Here is a 20,559-nt window from a genome sequence, read left to right on the forward strand (position 1 = left end):
AATTTACTCGTTTGATGTTCTTTTTTACACGTGGATTGAATAACAAAGCATAAAAATTCAAAGAAGGCAAAGCGAGTTGAGTTTGATTGTGAATTTCGTAGCAGAAGCAAGACGGTAACGAAGTCTTGATGATAGACGATGATGAAACGCGTGGATTTTGACTATCACACCATACGATTCCACTGTTCTAGAAATTCTCTGTAGTTTTGTTCACTCCAATAGTCCAAAGGAATCAGAATGTGCATTCCCCCATTTTATAAAGAACGTACACTCATTCAAGGGTTCTTTCAATCTTCTTCAACTTTTCACTCCTATCGTGTCTGTTAATCGTGGCTTGTGCTGTTTTTCTCTTTTCTGCTCTTTATAGCGTGTGGCCACCGCAGTTCAGAAAAAATGCTCACCCGAAATTGGTTTATGCTCTTCTTTGCTTGCCTCTTAATAATTCTTCCCATGCTATCTGTCAACCCTAATACCGTGGAAGCAACTCAGGTTCTAACCATCAATAGAAACAGAAGCAACTTTAAAGGTGAATCTATCTCTATATATGCGCACGTGTTTCTGCTCTTTCTCTTTCTTCTTTTCTTATTTCCATTGGTTCTTGCAGAATATATATATATAAACCTGAAATGAATGTCGATTATTAATATACGTAGGGTACACAAAACGCCAAGTTTATTCCACTCTGGGGATGGTGTGCAGATGCTGTGATGGTAAAGGTGGAGAATGTATAACCACATGGGATGATGCTTGCTCCAATCTCAGCTGCCATCCATGGAAATATTAGGAATTTCGATGCACACATATTAATTAAGCTCATAAATAATCAAACAAAATCAATCTGCCTCGTGCATGCACTCTCATCATCATATACAGTAAAACTATATATCAGCAAAAGCTCCTGCGGTTCAGGTTCTGATTAGGTTAATTATAACAAAATTCGATTAATAATTGTTATCATTGATACTGTATTTCTATATGAAGTGATTGTTAATTAGAATGACTTTCTTTAAACTTTAAAGTCGTACTAATGATTGAAATGTATCATATTATCCTGTATAATCATTATATACTTTATGTAAATTTTAAATGCTTTTTTCTATTAGTTTGTTTGCTAATTAACTTAAATATATACATTTTATTATTAAAATGGATGTATTAAATGTTCATTATAAAAAGCTGGATATCAAAATATAATTTTGCTGTATCATATAAATGAAGGAGATATTAATTATGTTTTTAATGTCACTCAAAGTTGAGAAGCTTGTAGAAAAAATAATTATATTTTTATATAATAAGATAGATATGAATGGTACCTACCTAATGAAGTTAACACGAGATTAAAGGAGCAGTGAGAAAAGATATATTATTGTTAATAGTCAATTCCCTGGACTTAATAAATTGGAACACTATAACATATATGCAATCTAGCTGTTTTCCTTTAAAATTAATATTTTTCGTGTACATTTAAACTAAACCTAATTAAAGTGAACTAAATAAAACAATATGATTGACAAGTATGATTTCTGCCAATTGCAAATCCTTGAATTTCTTTTGTCTAACCACTTGGATCGAGGAATACTATAATTCAATGGCACAGTTTAAAGGTTTTTTTTTTTCGTCCATTGAAAACAAATGCAGAAAGTAGAAAAAGATGGAACAAAAGTGAAAAAAAAAAAAAAGAAACTGAAATCATAACAATGGTGATTTTCGCCTAACCTTGAAATCCTTTTAGCTCTCTATGTTATTATCTGGCCACTGAGGCTAAGACGTGCAGCTTCATCAAACTATAATTCCTTCTTTCGGTTTAGCTTCGCAATTCTGTTTCATGAGAAAAATGCTACATCGTGTGAACCAAATAGATGAAAAGTGATAAAGATATATATGTAAATTCCAAGTATACATGATTCTCCTTCATAAGAAAAAAAGAAGAAGCTGAAAATACGAGCTAATATAGATTAAATGCACGAAAGGCCTATAAATGGAATATTAAACTTGCAGTAACAGCTGAATTATTAATATATTCTTGAATTTCTTTCATTTTAAATTTAATTATTTCATAACTCAGATTCTTCAAAATTCATATTACACTCAATAAATACAATGTTGAATTACATTTTCAAGCCAATAATATAAGACATTCAATTTTAGACAAATAATTCATTGGTTGTTTTATCTTAACCCAAAAACTCAAGTTTTTTAACTTCTTACAACTTCAATTAAAATTAAACAAATAATGTTAGTGTCCATTCTTAAAAATTTTGTTCTAATTTTAAATCAACAATAAAAGCTTTGTTCTAAATAAAAATATTTAATAAAAACATGAATTTTAATAAAAATATCAATATAACATTTATATAAAAATTAATTTTTTTTTCAATTTAGAAAGAAATTGATTTTTAAAATAATTGAAACTGAAATGAACAAAAATAATAAATATAGGAATCAAATTGAATATAAGATATTGACACTATACTTCACACGTGACACGATGTTGACTTAATACGAGAATTTTTTTTTTAAATATTTAATATCATTGTTGGTTCCTATTTTTAAAATTGATGAAAATAGGGACCAACAATAATATTAAGTCTTTTTTAAATTAAGAAATTTTTTTAAAAGGAAAACAAAAACTGACATTAATTATTTAATTGGTATCAGAAAAAAAATAAATTGAATAAAATTGGGAAAATTTAAAAATGATGTAACAAAAATGTGACTAAATTAAACAAATTCAACTAAAATAGAAATCAAATTAATATTTAAACCATTAAGATATACAAAAGTTTAATAACTATATCAAACTCCGACATATAATGAAAAAAATAAAGAAATAATACAAGGAGATCATTTTGATAGTACATTTAGCTAAGGAAATTGATGTTACACTAAAAAAAATTTATGAATAAAGGTACGGAATTGACAATTATAAATTACTTTGATAAGATTAAATTCAAGTCTTTATATTATAATTCACGACTCTTAAAAAATACTCTCACAAAGAAGAAACAAAACTCATTTTTTCTATAAAAACTCATATATGTCGTCCATGTTACTACAAGTGCATATTTTTATAAAGTAAATTAGACAAAATCATCATAATTTTACATTAATTCTTGATGAGGAATATTTAATATTCACTAATATTCAGGAGGACCGTTCTGTCCATCCATTGCATCAACAATGTTAGACTATAATTGGATCAGCGTTTAAGTTATTGTTGGGCCAATAGTCCAACAGACGATAAAGTAATCAAAGATATCTCATTCAAGATATTGATAAGCCGTTTATGACTAATCGAATCTAAAGGTAAGTTTGTTTTTATTTTATTAGATTTGTGCTAGTTTAAGATCCTTGAGAAATATAAGGTCAAAGCCAAAAGTCAGGTACGTAATCTAAAATACTTAATTGTGATAAACAATGCTCCTAACTCGAGCGTCAGAGTGCTTTTTTTGCAGATACCTCCCCTGATCAAGAATACAACTGAACAAAGAAAGCGACAACCGAACGGAACAGGCGACTCAGGTATTGAAAAACAAGAAAGGTATGTCTCTAGGTCCTACAAATCCCTACCGAAACACTAATATTTCTTTTAATTGACATTATATACATGGATCATTTTATGTAATTAAAAAGATAAAAAAAATACACAAAAAAAAAACTAAAAATTACTTTGATCTCATCGTATCATATTATTCAAAGGTTGCTCATTCTCAAATGTTATGAGTATATTTCCTTCGAGAGAAACGTTATTTCAGAATAAAAATAATCATTTTATAGATTTTCCATTTAAGACTGTGAATTAATCCTTGCAAACACTATTGATAGATTGATATCCAACAATGTGTTGTTGAGATATTTCATAAAAACTCTTCATCAAATTGTTGGACGGACAAAAAATATTTGCATAATTATAACAAATATCTTTATTAATTTTTCCTCTTTTCTCATTAAGCACTTCTTTTTTATTAACCTTTTCTCTTTCTTTATATACCTTTTTCACGAATGTCTTTTTCCTTTAACTCCTTCTCTTTCGTCTCTTTTTTTCTTCGAACTCTTTCTCTTCTATTTCTTTTTTCAATCAACTTTGTTCTCTCATTTCTTTTCCAACTAAATCTTTTTTTCATTTCATCTTCTTCAGCACTATATTTCTTTTTCAAAATCTCTCTTTCTGCCATCAAAATTAGAATTTATCTTTTCCAATATTCATTAAACATTTTCTTTTCATTTCTATATCATTGTTTTGTTTTTCTCCTTCTTTCTTTTAAATTATTTTTCAATTTCCTCTCCATTTATGAAACAAAATTATTAACCAATAATTTGTGATTGAATTAAGTTGAAGAAAAACTTTTAACACTAATACTTATAATAAATCCAAAAAATTGAAAATATAAAAAATACCTTACTAAATATTAAGAGTCGAAACTTTAATACTAATACAAAAATATGAAAAATAAAAGGATAAACCATCAATTATAAGATTGATTATTACTAGTTTATACAATAAATTAGACAAAAACTTTTTAATTTCACATTAATTTTCAATAAATAATATTTAATATTCACTAACAACTAACTCACTTATATAGTCTTCTAATTTTCACTATATGGATTATTCATAGTTAGTTAAAAAAAATTAACAATAAAAAAAATTAACAATAAAAGAATAGTACTCATGGAGTTGAATAAAATTTCATTTTATTGAATTTATTAATAAAATATAATAAATATATTTTCTGCATTAACGAGATGCCCATGGATCGATTGTATAAGTAGTTAAAATCCTGTAAACAAACCGATGTATAAGATTAGTTTGAAAATTGCATCGAAAGTACTACAGAGACATAATAATAGTAACCATCAACAAATTATTAACCGACAGTGAAAAGAAGAAGATGTTTAATGAAGTATGAGGAAAATGGTGGTGTTCCAATTAAGTGTCTCAGGTATTATGTCCTCTCAAACGGGGGGGCTTCCGTGTTAGTCTGTTTGAAAGAGAAGCTTCGAGGGCTTGGTGGCATATTCCAAAATACTAAGCCTTCCGACAATATTTGATGTGAAAAAGTACTTTAACTTTGTTCCAGAATATATTACCCTCCATGAAATTCTCTCATGCACGTCTTTATCCTTAGTTATCCAAAACGAACCTAAGAGAATCAACCCAATTCTTTAAGTATACCAATCTATATATATACTCTTGTTTAAATTCTCCTACATCCCTTCCATATATATCTTCTTCTCTCCACTATACACCTTCTTTAACACCATTCCTCCTTACAACCTTTATTAACTTACTATATTAATTGCTCTTCATTAATCATAATCTTTTCATTAACTAAGGATATTGAAAACCTTATCCAACCTTCACAAACTAAATAATCTTCTAAACCACTCTTCGCTGCATTTAAATACTTCCTTTACACTCAAGATTCTGGCCTACAATATCTACTCAACATTATTCACAAACTAGTGGTCTGCACTACATTCCACCATTTACATTCATTCAGCTAATTCCTTCACCTGCTTAACCTAGCCATTAACGTTTCTGCCGTGCCAAATTAGCCACGTGGTTCATTTCAACGCCACAAACACTTCGTTAAAACATTAACTCAAATCTTATACATTAACAGATTTTTAGATAAAAACACGCTATTTATAACTATATATATAATTAATTAAAAATATCCCTTGGTATCTTATATCTTATATGTAATCACTTTACCGATCATTGACTTAAATGTTTGAGAAATTCAAAGTATACACCTTCGATTGAAAGATATTCTAGCATGTAGCGTTATTAATGAACTTTTATTGAAACGTTTGGTTTGTTTATTGATTTTTTAAACATTCTTCTTGAAGCAATGTCTGCCCATTTTTTTCCATAAATTTATTGATTAAATAGCATTTATTAATTGATTTCTTTTTTAATATTTGCACGTTCAAGGAAGTTTTTTTTTACATGTAATAAGTACTTTTTTCGATAAATGATTTTTACTTTTGCTTTTTTTTCATTTTTCATGTAAAATATATGATAACACTGAAATGATATAAAGATAATTTTATTATTTATCTCTAAGTGCGTAAACAAGGTAGCATGGAATAATACTACCCAACTAATCAAAAGTTTTGAATTTATTTTCTCAGAATCATGGCACTGAATTTTAAACCTATATCTTATACATGCTATTCAAACTCATAATTTTATTAATAACTCTCCCTCCCTCTCTCACTATACCTACCAAACAGAGGAGTTTTGAACGTGTTAGAAACTGAAAAGAGTTTGCTACCAATTAAATTGTCTAATTATAAATATTTTAGACAAAAAGATAATGAAAATTATTATTTTATTATTATCTCAATAAATTTTAAATTTGTTTTAGTTCATCTTTTTAATATTGCAAGGCAAAAAGTTATACATATTTTATTTTATAAATCTCGCTATAATAAATTTTAATAACTTATGATTCTGATATGATATTTAAGTTTAACTCAATTAATGAACTTATAAAAATGTGATTTACACTGGGATATATATTCTAAATTAATATTATCTTTAATTAATGTATAACCTTCAACCAACAGGGAGAATATATCTAGTAGCTTTTTATCTCCATTTCATTATTGATAAACAACCAAAATTTGTGGGCCTGATTTGACCATTTCCATATAGAGAATGAAAAAAAAAATGTTTTTTCCATGTTGAGTGTATCTACTAATTTTCTTATAATATCTGCACAAACCTTTTTCTGAAGAATCTGCATACCATGTAGAAGAATGCCAATTTGTGTTTAGGGTATAATAAAAATATACCAGTAACATTATGATGCATATATATGATTCTCGAGTCATTCAGGCCAACATTTATTAGACAATAGAAAATCTGTAACTGCATCCAACCAGAGAAATGGTATCTCTGGCCCAAAAATCACAAAGATTCTTTGAAAGATTTGATAGAACATAACCTAACCATGGGTTGGGGCTTGTTATTCAAAAGTAGGAGAATACACTTTATACAGAACAAGTTAACAAGAGATAATAATTTGGGTTAAAAGATGTGGTTGACCAATAACAATATCTCCTAATACGCGTGTTAAGAATTTAATCTTTAGGTCTACACATATGGCAAAATATCTATGGCAGAAAAACAGTATCTTGAATGAACCAAAGACTAATCTCTGTTTAGTTTGTAAAAAAAATGGTTTATGAAGTTAATATAATATTTAGTTTAAAGTAAAGTTAAATTATGTTTTACTTGTTCTCATATTTAAAATTCTAGCGATAGGATGTTTGAATGAAGGAAATATGAATTGACAATAGCAGGTAATCTGTGGGTGGTACGTAAAAAAAACCATGGGAACTGACACCTGAAGACCTTATCCATTCATTTCTCGTTGTGCGTGATTACCACTTCACCTTTTGCTTTCAACCAGAGCTGCAAAGTTATCAGATCAATAAGGTCAGAACTCAGAACCCCGATGTGTCTGTTTCCAAGTTAGCATTAACAAAACTCAACCACATAAATATTTAAACATCTTATTTCATAACAAATTTCTAGAAAATATCAGGTCAACAACAAGAGAGTAGTGTTTTTCTCTTTTTCCTTTTACACATCTTGAAAAGACGATGTAATAAATAGAAGGAAATATAGTTGAAATAAGAATAAAGAAGTTCTTTATTCTGATGTTGGCATTGGAATAAATGAAGCTGAACGTGCATGTGCATTGCAGACACACAGGATGGATGCAAACATGATCTTCCAACAGTAAAGGTGCAGTTGCGTACTTAAATTTCAACCTCGTGGGCTATAAGATTTCTGAGATAATAATGGAATTACAATGACAGAACAGAAAGGTGCATGTTACTGTGTTAGACAATGCAAACTGTGTTTCTGCTACTGTTGGGGCAACTAAGCTCGTGAATGACAACCAGGAGAATCATACACCATTTTTCTCATAATTAATCACTTTATTTTTCAACATTTTTTTTTTTTTTGAGGAAGTTTTGATATATCTGCATGTTTCTTTTTAGCTTATTTTTCTAAGGAGACTCGCCATCATATTATGTTACAGTACTGGTAGTCGATTTTTTTATTTTTTGCTTCAAGAGAATCATAATAAATGAAAGAGATTCAAAGGAAAACTATTAAAAATGTGAGGTTACTTTTAACTGGTTAACATAAGCCAGAAGAAACTACAAAGCTAATGCGTGATTGTCAGATATTGTTTTTCTATTTCACACTCTTAGGTCATTAGGTTAAGTCAAGAATCTATTTTAGGCTTTCTTCATTTTAATGGATTTGGAAAAGACTGATTGAGCGGATATAAATTTGGAAGTAAATGAGAGTGGATTTGGAAGTAAATTTTTTTAATCTGTCACCTCAATCAAATTGTACACTAATTAATTCTCAAAACTTTACTTTCAAATTCACTTTTACTTACCTCCAAATCCACTCAAATAAACAACAAAATCATTTACTTTCAAATCCTGTCAAATCCCCTCAATCACTCTCCCCTAAATCCATTCAAGTGGACAAGGCCTTATAAACGACTCTAATTAGTTTTTAATTCGTTGATAAATATGTTTACAGTGTTTTACTCGATATTTATAAATCGTTATCTGAAAAACAAAAATGATTTTACATATATTCAACACCTAAGTACAATTCATTTGATGGAAAAAAAATAGAAATATGATGGATAAAAATAGAAGTTAAAAAGAATAACTTGTCTAAGATAGTTGTTGTTGTTTGGAAGAAGTGAAAGGGTAAGGAAACATAATTCCAAATTTTCATTTTGCGTATAACATAGCTAATTAGGTTTTAATAATCGAAGAGATATAGTTTTGGCTCATAGTTTCCATTCAGGAATATTACCTCTTGTAGACTATATTCGTAATCCGTGATTAACTATTATCTGTCTCTTATAAAAGAATAAAGAAGGATGATCGAATATTAAAGAACACTTGTATAATTATATAACAAAATTAGATCTTTGTTTCGACTTTTAAATATAAGTATATCTGTTCGCATTCTTGACGAGCACACTCACATATTTTGATTTGTTCAAAACTTTAGTTGTAGAAGCACCTTCTAAAAGAGTTATATTCTCATCTAAAAAACTGAGAGCATAAAGAGAGAAATCAAGCTATTGGAAACGCAGATGAATGACAACAACGATGGATGAAGAAGAATACGAAAATGTCTATAGATTTTATTCTCATCCATAAAACTTGAGAGCATAAATAAAGAAGGAAGACGGACGGTGATACCCAAAGAATGTAGATGAAGAATGATAGAAGAAGAGTAGAGAAGAATAAGAAAATACACCCAAAGAAAAGGGGAAAAAATGTGATCAAAGATTAAAAACAATGTGCAAAAATTCTCTTTTTAAGCCTTTTTATGCCGAAAATTTCACATATTTATTACTTATTATTTCAAAAGTTAAAAAAATCACACATTTTTTAAAATAAGATGGAAAAATTCACTTTTATTTTATAAAATAGAATTGATGAACTTACAAACTTCTCACATTCTCAATTAGCATTATTCATATTATCTATTCTGTCTTGTTCTTTTTAAGGACATTTTCAGATACTCACGAAATTTTAAAATATCCCAAGCATTTAAAATTTTCCTCTATTTTATATTTATAGTTGTCATTTTCTTTCAGTTTATGTTCTTTTATCTCAACTTTCTAATTTAATTTTATATATTTTAATAAGAAATTTTCCATAATTAAAAGTAATTATATATTACAATCAACTTATATATATATAGGTTCAAATCTTTCAAATTTTTAATAAAAAAGACCATTTAAATGCACATATATCTTTCAACTTTTTTTTTACTTAGGAGTTGAAATTGAAGATAATTTAAATATTTTTTTTAACTTTTTAAGACATTTTTTTAAACTTGTTAAGACATTTTTTTAATATATTATATGTGTTTTAAAAATAACAATTTGCTTCAAATAACTAAAAATAAGTTTAATTTATATACACTACAATATAAGCTAAAAGTAATAAATCCTTAGGGTCTTTTAACCTTTTTCTAATGAATGGTTACTATTCGATACGTCAGTAATCCTAACTCTTGATTAAAAGATAAGAAGAGTGCTTTTTTTTATTAGGGAATTGTTTATGCAAAATTCCTTCCACGTTATTTTAAGCACTCTAGCATACCCTACTTAGGTTGGCCCTTACATGAAGAAAAATTATTAAATCATTTTAAAAGTTAATTATATATTTTAAAATGTAAATAAAAAATATGTTTTTTTCTCAATAAATTTTAGTTTTTAGTATTTTATTAATAGAAAATAAATAAAATATGTAAAATTTAAAGAAAATAATCAACTCAAACAAATATTATCGAAAATATAAAAATACACGTCTAGCTTATTTTAAACAATTTAAATTATCAAATACTTTGAGAAAGGAAAAAAATCTCAATAAAATTATTTTCTTAAACAAATTACTTTCACTGATGAAAAAATTATTTGAGGAGAATCTATATAAAATTGAATACTTTTATAATAATTCTAAATTAAATCAATATAGTAAGTCATTTATATTGTTACGATCACAACACTAGCATAAACATATCGTCGCTTTTGGTAACTATTGGTTGCGAAAACAAAAATGCAGAAAAGTGATTTCAAGATGGTGATTTCCAACTTTACAAATCAAACTTAGGAGTATGAAATCATTCTATATAGAAAATCACAATTGTCTTTTCATAAATAATCATTCTATTAGTCATAAATAATATATATAAAAAAATTGCATGGATTCCCACATCTTTTCATATTTATTTTCATTCTAATTATTATAAAAATTTATCTATAACAATATACAATATAAATTCATACTTTTTGTAAATATTTATATTGTATTATATTTTTAATTATATTTTAAAATAATAATAATAATATTGTATTTAAATTCATTTATTAAATTTTTAAACTATTACAATAACGACTAATTTAGAAATTAAATTTACTTAAAAAAATAATAATTTAAATTATATTAATGAAGATCGAGCGCAATATAAATTAATGTGTTAATATTTTGTTTCAGATAATATTAATAAGATCCATCATTATATATTCAGAATATTCATAATATTGTTAACTTTAAAATTTTAAAAATCTATTACAATTTTATCTTTAAAGAAATCTAATAACATTTTTTTGTCTTATTTACAATAATGATTCAATGTTTATTTTATTTATTTTTTACTTAGGTTTCTACATTTTTTTTCAAAAGTAAATGGTCTACTTTATTAATACAATCACTAACTCCTTTTACATATTTAATTTTCAATCTCACATATAAAATAGAAAATTTAATTTTCAATCTCACATATAAAATAGAAAGAATTACGTTAATATAACAAAAAGGATCATATTAAATTTGAAAAAAAAAAACTAGGCAACCACGTCAAGCTAAATAGAGATAATTGAATGTTATTACAAATATAAGACAAAAAAATTGAAATACCCGATTTCTATTTTCGTTCGATTTTATTAATTAAATTTTAACTTTTTTTTTTCATTAATAAGATTTTAATTTTGTCAATTTATTTTTTAATTAATATTTTTGTTAATGTCATATAAATAATTAACTAACAGCGAATAATTTAGTTAATAATTTTTTAATTCTTTTAATTTTTATTAATTAAAAAATGTTCACGTGTTAAACCAACATGTAACTCATGATAATGACAACATAATGTGTTAGGAAGAGTATCATGTCTGAATATCTTATATTCAATTTGATCATTATATTTATTATTTTTGTTCAATTCTTTTAAAAATTTATGACTGAATTAAAAATATAAATATAAAGATCAAATTAAATATAAGATATTATGAAGTGAGACATTGAAACCACACATGTCACTAACCCAAGTCACATGACATTGTTATCATCATGCAATATAATGCTCAACTGGACATTTTTTTAAATTTTAAAATATATAATTAAAAAAATTAAAATTAAAAGAATTATAAACTAACTCATGTAATATATATATTATTCACTTTTCATTAATTATTTAAATGATGTTAACAAAAAATTGATCTTTATTAACAAAGAAAACATATTAAAACTAAATTGACAAAAGATAGAGACTGAAGTAGTATTTTAAGAAAAAAATACTATTAAACTTTTAAAAAGGATATCGATGAACAACTTTTTCTAATAACTTTTTTATAATGGATTACATGTCACTGTTATTTTGATTCGTATATTTGAAACGGACCAATCACAAGCTATCACATAAACAGTTGTTAAAATGTTATAAAAAAAAGTTGTTAAAAGAATAATTTTCTTTTAAAAAATATCTAAAGCTTTAAGAAAATGTATTTGAATTTTTGTTAATTTTAACTATTAAACCTACCAAAACAATTCATATAAATAATATATATCATGCACGTACAGATACACAAAATATTAGTGAAACTATTCTAGTGCAACAACTAATTAAATGCAATGTTGGTTCAACTCAAACCAGGGGGAAAATACCTTATAAAATCAGTTTCTTCCACGTAAAGTAACATAAAATCATATTATTTTCTCCAAATCTCGCAATGGTTTTTAAATAAGCTCGTGGAAGGTATAATTATTGAAGAGATGAGGAACATTTATTAGCAAGGCTTGACTAAGAGTCTCAAGGTAAAAAAGAAAAAGAGTGAATTTTGAAACTTAAAAGGAAACAAACGTTAAAAATGAAGTAAAATCTAAAGCAAAATCTATAATAGTTATTTGAATTTATATTAATAAATGTGGTTGTCTAGAAGTAATTGAAATTGAAATTGAATGAAAATGATAGGAATGAACGAGGATAGTTAAGGAGAGAATTATGAGAGTTAATTGTGGGAAAGATGAGTGAAAGAAATGGTTGGTTGAAGAGAAACGAGTAGGTAAAAGAGAAGGGAAAGTCAAAGGAGAAGGTAAGAGAGACATATGAGAAAAGGGTTTTGGATTTGGGTATGAAGTCGAGGTGGGGCCCAAGTGGAAACCCATGTGTCAAAGAAAGAGAAAGAAATTGAAATTGAATGAGGGGCACATGGGCGCAGCATATTTTTTGGCTTATAAATACCTTCTATACGTATCATGTTCTACACATCATCTGCTACCATCACGTGCTCTCCTATCCTTCTCTCACCTTTCTTCTCTTCTTCAATCTTCTTTCTCTTTCTCTCCGCACCCTTTTCCCCATCTTCCATCGTTATCTTTTTTTCGCCTTCTTCCAAACCTCTGCAAATCTTATCCAATCTTTTGGTCGTTAAAGGATAGATAGATATATACTTATCAAACTAGCTAGTAGTTTTGTCCGTTGGTTGACAAAGAAAGAAACCTTTATATTATACCTCTCCAAACACATAAAGCTAGCTAGCTAGCTACCTTCCTTCCTTCGTTAATCACTATTAATCGTAAGTCACACTCACCAGACATGGAGAACAACAAAAAGAAAGTGGCAGCAGGTTCTTCCTCATCATCACTCACCAACTTTGATCATCTTTTTGGTCCCAAGGACCCCTCCACCACTTCATCTTCATCCACCAGCATCTTTGGCTCCATTTTCCCACCTCCTTCCACTGTATGCATGTCCCCTTCCTACTTTCTTTTTCTACTTTTTATTGCTCAATCTTCCTTTCATAACATCTCTTGCATGTTTTTTCTTTTTTTGAGATCTTCTGTTTTGGCTATATGGCATAGTTATTGTTTCTGACTACTTAACCAACAGGTTTTTTCGGGAATATCATACCTCTGATGTGTTGGTATAATAACAAAAGAATTAATAACTTCAATGGTTTATGGCTTTAAGCTTTAAGGTCCTTGATTCGTTTGAGCCGGTATGTATGTATCAATAGCACACCTTTTTACAAGGTAGTTATTGAAAGCATTATATATGGTCAAACTCTTCTATCTAGGTAACTAACTATAACTGGTCTAGTTTTCACCATGATATACAAAAATGGAGTATAGTAGTATGTAATGATATTTGAATTGAGAAAGTTGGCAAGCGATTAGTTGTTGAGTATGGATTGTAAATTGTTTTGGTCTGGCTAGCTCTTCTCTGTGCGCATAAAGTTTAGCTTTAATCAGAACTTTAAGCGTGAATGAATATGTTCTTGTATGAGTAGTGTTGGAGTAAAGTTAATATGAGCTTTGATCTCTGAGCGATATATGTAGCATATACTGGTTTGAGAAAAATAATTGACATATATAACATATAGACTTAACCCTGTTACTCTTTATACAACTTTAGGTTGGAGGGAGAGATTCAACAAAACAAGAGATGGGATGCAAAAATTATGGAGCACCAGGTTCGTTATGAGACATATACCACTTTGACCTGAAGTACTAAATATGCCCTCTTTCAGTTCATCTCAAATCTTGTCTATAGACAGGGAACATGTGGCTTTTTCAATCAAATTATAATGTCTGGGCTTATTTAGTAAAGCTTCGGTTGGATTCGTTTCAGGCAATTACGGTTACAAAGGTGAAAACAGCGGTGTCTCCAACAAGAATGCCAGTACCAATTATCAGAATGAGCCAGTGGAGCCCAGTAGTTACTACAGTTCATCAATCTTTTATGGTGGTCAAGAAAATTATTCCCCAAGAACCAGGACCACTGAATCCCACCACATTGTGAGTGCCTCAATTCCCATCCTTTATCATCATGGTCCATGCTGTTGATTGCCAAAGGGATCATTATTTAATATATATAATAATATTTTTAAGTACAACCTCCACTGTTTTTACATTTAGTTACACTTATGCTTTTGCAGCACATATGCTTTATCTTTTATACATTTTCCTCAACCTTGCTTTCATATGATAAGAGAAAGTAAACCACACTTTCTCTTTTCTAGCTTTCCTTTTAATCCCTCAAAGATAAGTGTAAACACACAAGTGAATAAATTCAACTTTAAAATGAGATGCTGCAAGGATCATTGGCTGATATAAATAAAATAGTAACCGTATAATAATAATGCAGTGAATACTTTATAGTAGTAAGTATTTACATGCATACATATGTGTGTTGTATTTTTTTTTTTTCCATTAGTTGAAGCATATTTGGCATCTTTGCAGTTTAAGAAAGACAAGGAAGACGATCATGACCCAAATGGTAACGATTCGAATAGTGCTTCAAGAGGGAACTGGTGGCAAGGTAGGACAATCTTGGCTCCACGTAGCAGAGGAAAAAGAAATAAACAAAAATTCTAAGTGAAGCAAAATTTACCGACTTAATAATACCTACATTATTTTCGATTACCGCAGGTTCTCTTTATTATTAACCTCTGCGAATGTATGAAAAGCTTCCCATCCTGCGGATCAGGTATTTGAAATTCAAATTTAACTCCAGTATTTTTTTTTCCTTCTATTTTTATAGAGCTGAAATTCACGAGGTTTGAACATGATATTTTTCTTCCTTCCAACAATGTAATATACACAATTCTGTTTCTTCTGTGTTCATAGCCACTGTAGAATAGTGAAATTCTACTGCTAAAACTCCACTGTTTTAAGTTTTATGAGAGAAACATTACAATTGATCAGCTTGAAAGATGGAGAATTTGTTGATTTTGCAGGATGATATATATGAACGACCACATACGGTGTACGCAGTGGCAGTGCTCTAATTAAGTAGGGAAATAAGACATGGTAGCGGACACTGGAACTCTTCAACATGTGTTGAGTCCTTTTTGTCACAGCTCGCACATATAAGTTTGTAGCACATGATAAGTCAACCCTTATAGTAGTACGTAGTAGCTTCAAGCCATAATTACTTGCTGTTGTGTTCTTATTTCATGCAAACAGTTTCGAGCTGGTAGCTGACTTTTAGTAGTGTTCTAGAATCATGTGATCTTGTTGCATGTACTTTAAGGTTTCCCGTTCTATCCGCTGTGTAGCATGTAGCATTCTGTGACTTATAAATAAGAGCTGCATTTATAAGCTTTTTTTTCTTTAACATTTTTAATAAGGGTAAATTAAAATGCAAAAAAAAATATATATATATATATACACCAACCTACGCCACCGAAGTTAATGCACCTCGAGCAATACAAAAGAAAGGTGCAATACACCAACATGAAAATGAAAATGAAAATAATAATAATAAAACTCCCAGTAATTGTAATATAGTCCACTTAAGAGTCAACAAATTGAAATAACCAAACTCAATTCTAAAAGCAATTTGACTGAATTAAATCAATGATATAATATAAGTTTGAATTTTAGTTAAAAAATCACTTTAAATTTAAGGAGTTGAAAAAGATACCTATTTATAGTTTTTAGTCAATTGGAATTCGAAATGAATTTTGCTTTTAATTATGGAAAAATAATCAAAACACGATATCCAGTATAAACTGAAAGTTAATTTAGGTAACTAATAAAATTAAAATACACTCATACATTTTCAAACCATCAAATAACTCTACAACCGTTTTAACAAATTAGTTATTCAAATTTCCTTTGAATTATTTAAATTGCTCGAATTACTGTTAAGCTATCTAACTTGAATGAGTTATTTAATTATTCATTTTATTTTATAATATATTTTTAAAATTTTTAAATTTTGAGTTACAATTTAATTTGTTTTAAGTATTTCTTTTTTAAATATAAAGTTTTTATTTTTAAAATAATTAATTTTTTTATGTAGATAATTTTCAGATTGATGTAGCTCAAATCTGTTAAACAACCACAAGTCCAGATTTATATACAATAATACTACATGTAAGAGACACAGAAGAAAATAATCACTGACTAGAAATAGTTAATTTTATATTTAAATCAAGATTAATTACATTATGTATTTATTCTTCATATATGGACCAAAAGATCTATATACTAAAACACTTTCTATATTTCTATCTAACCAGATAAGCAAAGATAAAACTTAATTTCTGATTTTTCTCTCAACCGAAATTGACCTAAAACAAGCTTATTAATTTTCCTGTTCACTTTTGTCTTTCAGTTTTTGTACTTCCCTCATCCACAAAGTGGAAAAGCTACGTGTTATGTGAGTTATCAACCATTATTAATTATGCCTAACCACGTTCAGTGCAAGATAAACAAAAGTGGTGGAACTAATCATTGTACTGATATAATTAAGGTGGAAGAAAATTGTTTCAATATTATCGATCTGTTTATATAAAATTAGATATGCAGTATTTTAATATGAGAAAAATATATAACTAAAATGAACTGAACAATGCAAATTAAAGTCTCTCATTTAAAAATGAACCACTGAATCCATCCATAAGTATTAAAAGGTGAAGGAATGTATAGTAGCAAAAGATAGAGTTAAGCATTATCTTCTTATGAAACTCCCAACCAAAAACTTGCTGCTGAAAATTTAAGGAGATATATATAAAAGTTATCTGATATATTATGTAATTTCTAGGGAGAAAGTTGTGGACACAGATAAATTGTATATAGTTTTTTAGTATTAGATATATATTGTATATATCTAATATGAAAACAAAACCAATCGAGGCTTTCTCTTCCTCGTCTTCTTTTTCAACTGTGCTATTCTGTAATTATTCCTTGTGGCTGCTTACTAATAAGATAAAATGAAGGTTCAATCTTCTATTATCACCAGAAGTATTTTTTCTCTGGAGAATTACAAGAAGTCATGGTAAAGGATACACTTAAACTTCTTTAGTTTTAAAATAAATATCCTTTTTTTAATAGTTTTAATATTTTATTTTTAATAATTAAGACACTTTTTTTTATATATTTTAAAATAACGACTCTTCTTTTATTTGAAATAATTTTTTTCATAAACAAAAAATTAAATAATTCAATTATTTTATATTAAAAATATCAGAAAAGTCTTATTATTACTAAATTTTAAAGTATCTTATTAAACTAAAAACAATAATATTTTAAAAAATATATATTATTATGAAATAATATATAGCTCTAAAATATAATTTTTATTTAAAAATTTATGAATATATTATTTTAAATAAAATAAGGGGTATGAGTGTCACCTTATAAAAAATATAAGTAAGATATATTAAAAACACGTAAAAAGATGTATACCCATTTAAAAACTTAAATGAGATATAAACCTCCTTATTAAAAGTATAATAAAAATCTTGATATTCCATAGTAAATTCAATTTTTTTTAAATATAAGTTTTGTATTTTTTTAAAAAATTTAATTAACCATTTATAAAAACATATAAGTTGTATATTTTATGAAAAAAGTTCAATTTACTATTATTAACAAAACTTCATCGGCTCTGAATGGATTCATCACGAAAATCTAATAATAATGAGATATGTCAAATTACACAAAAAAAATTTACATAATCTTTAATCTAAAATATGTGATAATAAAATTGTGGATCTTCTTTAAAGTTTAGATCTAAATCCTAAATAGTTTGTGTTGAATATGGAATCATGTCGACAGCGGAGGTTTTAGAGATACATAGCCAATTTGAGTGGAATAGGCAAGATTGTCAATGTTCAAACTGTGTGATCTAACTTTTCTCAGAATTTATAGTTCAGAGAGTTTGTTTCTTGATGTAGATAACTTTTGTTGTTGAATGTCAAAATCAACCACATGTTTTCGGAAAATGGAGCAAAATCAAAGAGCCAAGAATTGGATAGAACATTACAAGCATGAAAAGAAGCCGAGGAGTGTCCATGGCTGTTGTATTCATAAGCACAGAAGCAAACAAAACAAATGGAGATTCAGGAACAAATATAGTTGACCCTTGGATTTCTTTTTCTCTAGTATCTTGCATTGTGATTCAAATTGAAGAACGAATATACCCTGAAAATGGCATTGTGCAATTGATAACTAATTCAAAGACTTGAGATTTTCAATTGATGTTTGTACAGTGGGCCGTAGAAACATGCGAAAGAGATATTTAACAAGGTAACTTTTACAAGTTCAATGAAAATCAAGAAGGTTATTTCCCTAATCCACAGGTTCAAGTTTGGGAGATGGACTATTTCAGTGAAATTCCCCCAAAGAGCTCGCAATGGAAAAGATGGAGTTGTTGTGATCTAAGATTTGTGAAAACGAAAGATAAAAATTTGAATTAAGTACTTAATTTTTAGTTGTTATTTTTACCGTTTTCATCTTTCTCTACAAAACAGATACTCTTTCGACTTCAGTTATTTTGTGAAACGTCAAGCTATACCAAGATCATCCATGGTTTATGGATAAGAAAAATTTATAAATGTTGTAGATTGTCCGAGAAGTCAAATTACTGATCGATGCTGACTAAATTTATAAATCATGAGAAATGTAAGGAAAATATGAACTGTCTCGTTAACTAGTGTCCTAGAAGCACTGATTAAAAATCATTAATAGAATAATTATTAAAAAATTATAAAATATCACTTGTCGAATATAAATAGATGTTTTCTTAATGAATGAAGCTGCTTTTAAACACGAGTAAATGGCTGACGCAAAAGCCCATATGGTAAGGTAGGCCTTATTTACTGTCCAGCCCCGAAACAAATTAGGGTGTTGCTCCCTCCACCACCACAGCCTTCTCCCTCCACCTCCCCTTTACTATTTTACCCCTCAGTAAAATTTTATTTTTAGAATTATTGTTTTTTAATTTTATTCATTTATAACATATTTCACTGATAACCTACGTAGTTCCTTGTATGAGTAAAATATTTTTCTGCAAAGCTCAGTGATCGTTAAAAGAATTATCAAGCAATCTTCCTCTTGCTTTCGGTGCAGTACGTGGTGCAGTACGTTTGTGGTGTAATGTGCTTGTCGTGGTTCCTCTCCAGGTACGTAGTCATAATCCTTCCAATAATCCTAAACCCTAAACCCTAAACCCTTCCAATAATCCTTCCAATAATCTTTCCAATAATCCTTTAACCCTAAAACGTAAAATGAAAACGAAGCCTAAACGGATGACATCCTTCAACGGATGTCAACATCCGTTTAAGGCAAAACGGATGTCGACATCCGTTTCGCCTTAAACGGATGTTGACATCAGTTTAAGGATGTCATCCGTTTAAGCTTTGTTTTAATTTTATGTTTCTGTTATTATTTTATTAGATATTTTAATATTTTGATTTATTATTTTTGAATATCTTTTTAATGTATTTTAATAATGTATATTTATATTAGTTTATATTTAAATATTAAAATAATAAAATAATAAAAATAAAAAATTTTAACTTTAAGGATATAATTGGAATTAAAGATAATTGGGGAGGTGGAGGGAGAAGGCTGTGGAGGTGGAGGATCAACACCCAACAAATTAATAGAAGTTGGTGAAGTCGTTTGCTTGTAAAAAAACAATGGTTTTTGCTTCTGCACCTCCATAATTACTATCTGTACCCTACAATAAGAGAATAATAGTCAAATATCTTTCACCATTGTTGCTGCTGCTGCCACCGTCACCGCTGCTGCTGCTGAAAAGGAAGAGTATAAGAAAACTACAGAGGTAAAAGTGTACCAAAAAAATCATTCCAAAAGGCATTAGGTACATTTTGGAAGAGTTTGTTCTGGCTATCCCATGCCAAAAAATTATTCTAAAATGTATTTTATGTGTTCTGAAAATTTCAAAAA

At 28.0% G+C, this 20,559-nt stretch overlaps 1 protein-coding gene across 1 annotated transcript; it reads left to right on the forward strand.

Moving 5' to 3' along the window:
* The first annotated feature begins 13,135 nt into the window (after positions 1-13,135).
* Positions 13,136-15,957, forward strand: LOC124834741 (uncharacterized). The gene is made up of 6 exons (XM_047309514.2): positions 13,136-13,597; positions 14,270-14,327; positions 14,486-14,652; positions 15,097-15,175; positions 15,286-15,343; positions 15,594-15,957. The coding sequence occupies exons 1-5, from the start codon at positions 13,451-13,453 to the stop codon at positions 15,300-15,302; spliced, it is 468 nt and encodes a 155-aa protein (XP_047165470.1). The 5' UTR covers positions 13,136-13,450; the 3' UTR covers positions 15,303-15,343; positions 15,594-15,957.
* Positions 15,958-20,559: the final 4,602 nt, after the last annotated feature.

Source organism: Vigna umbellata, chromosome 5, assembly GCF_029865625.1.
Source record: "Vigna umbellata cultivar VRB3 chromosome 5, Vumbellata_1.0, whole genome shotgun sequence".
Lineage (NCBI taxonomy): Eukaryota > Viridiplantae > Streptophyta > Magnoliopsida > Fabales > Fabaceae > Vigna > Vigna umbellata.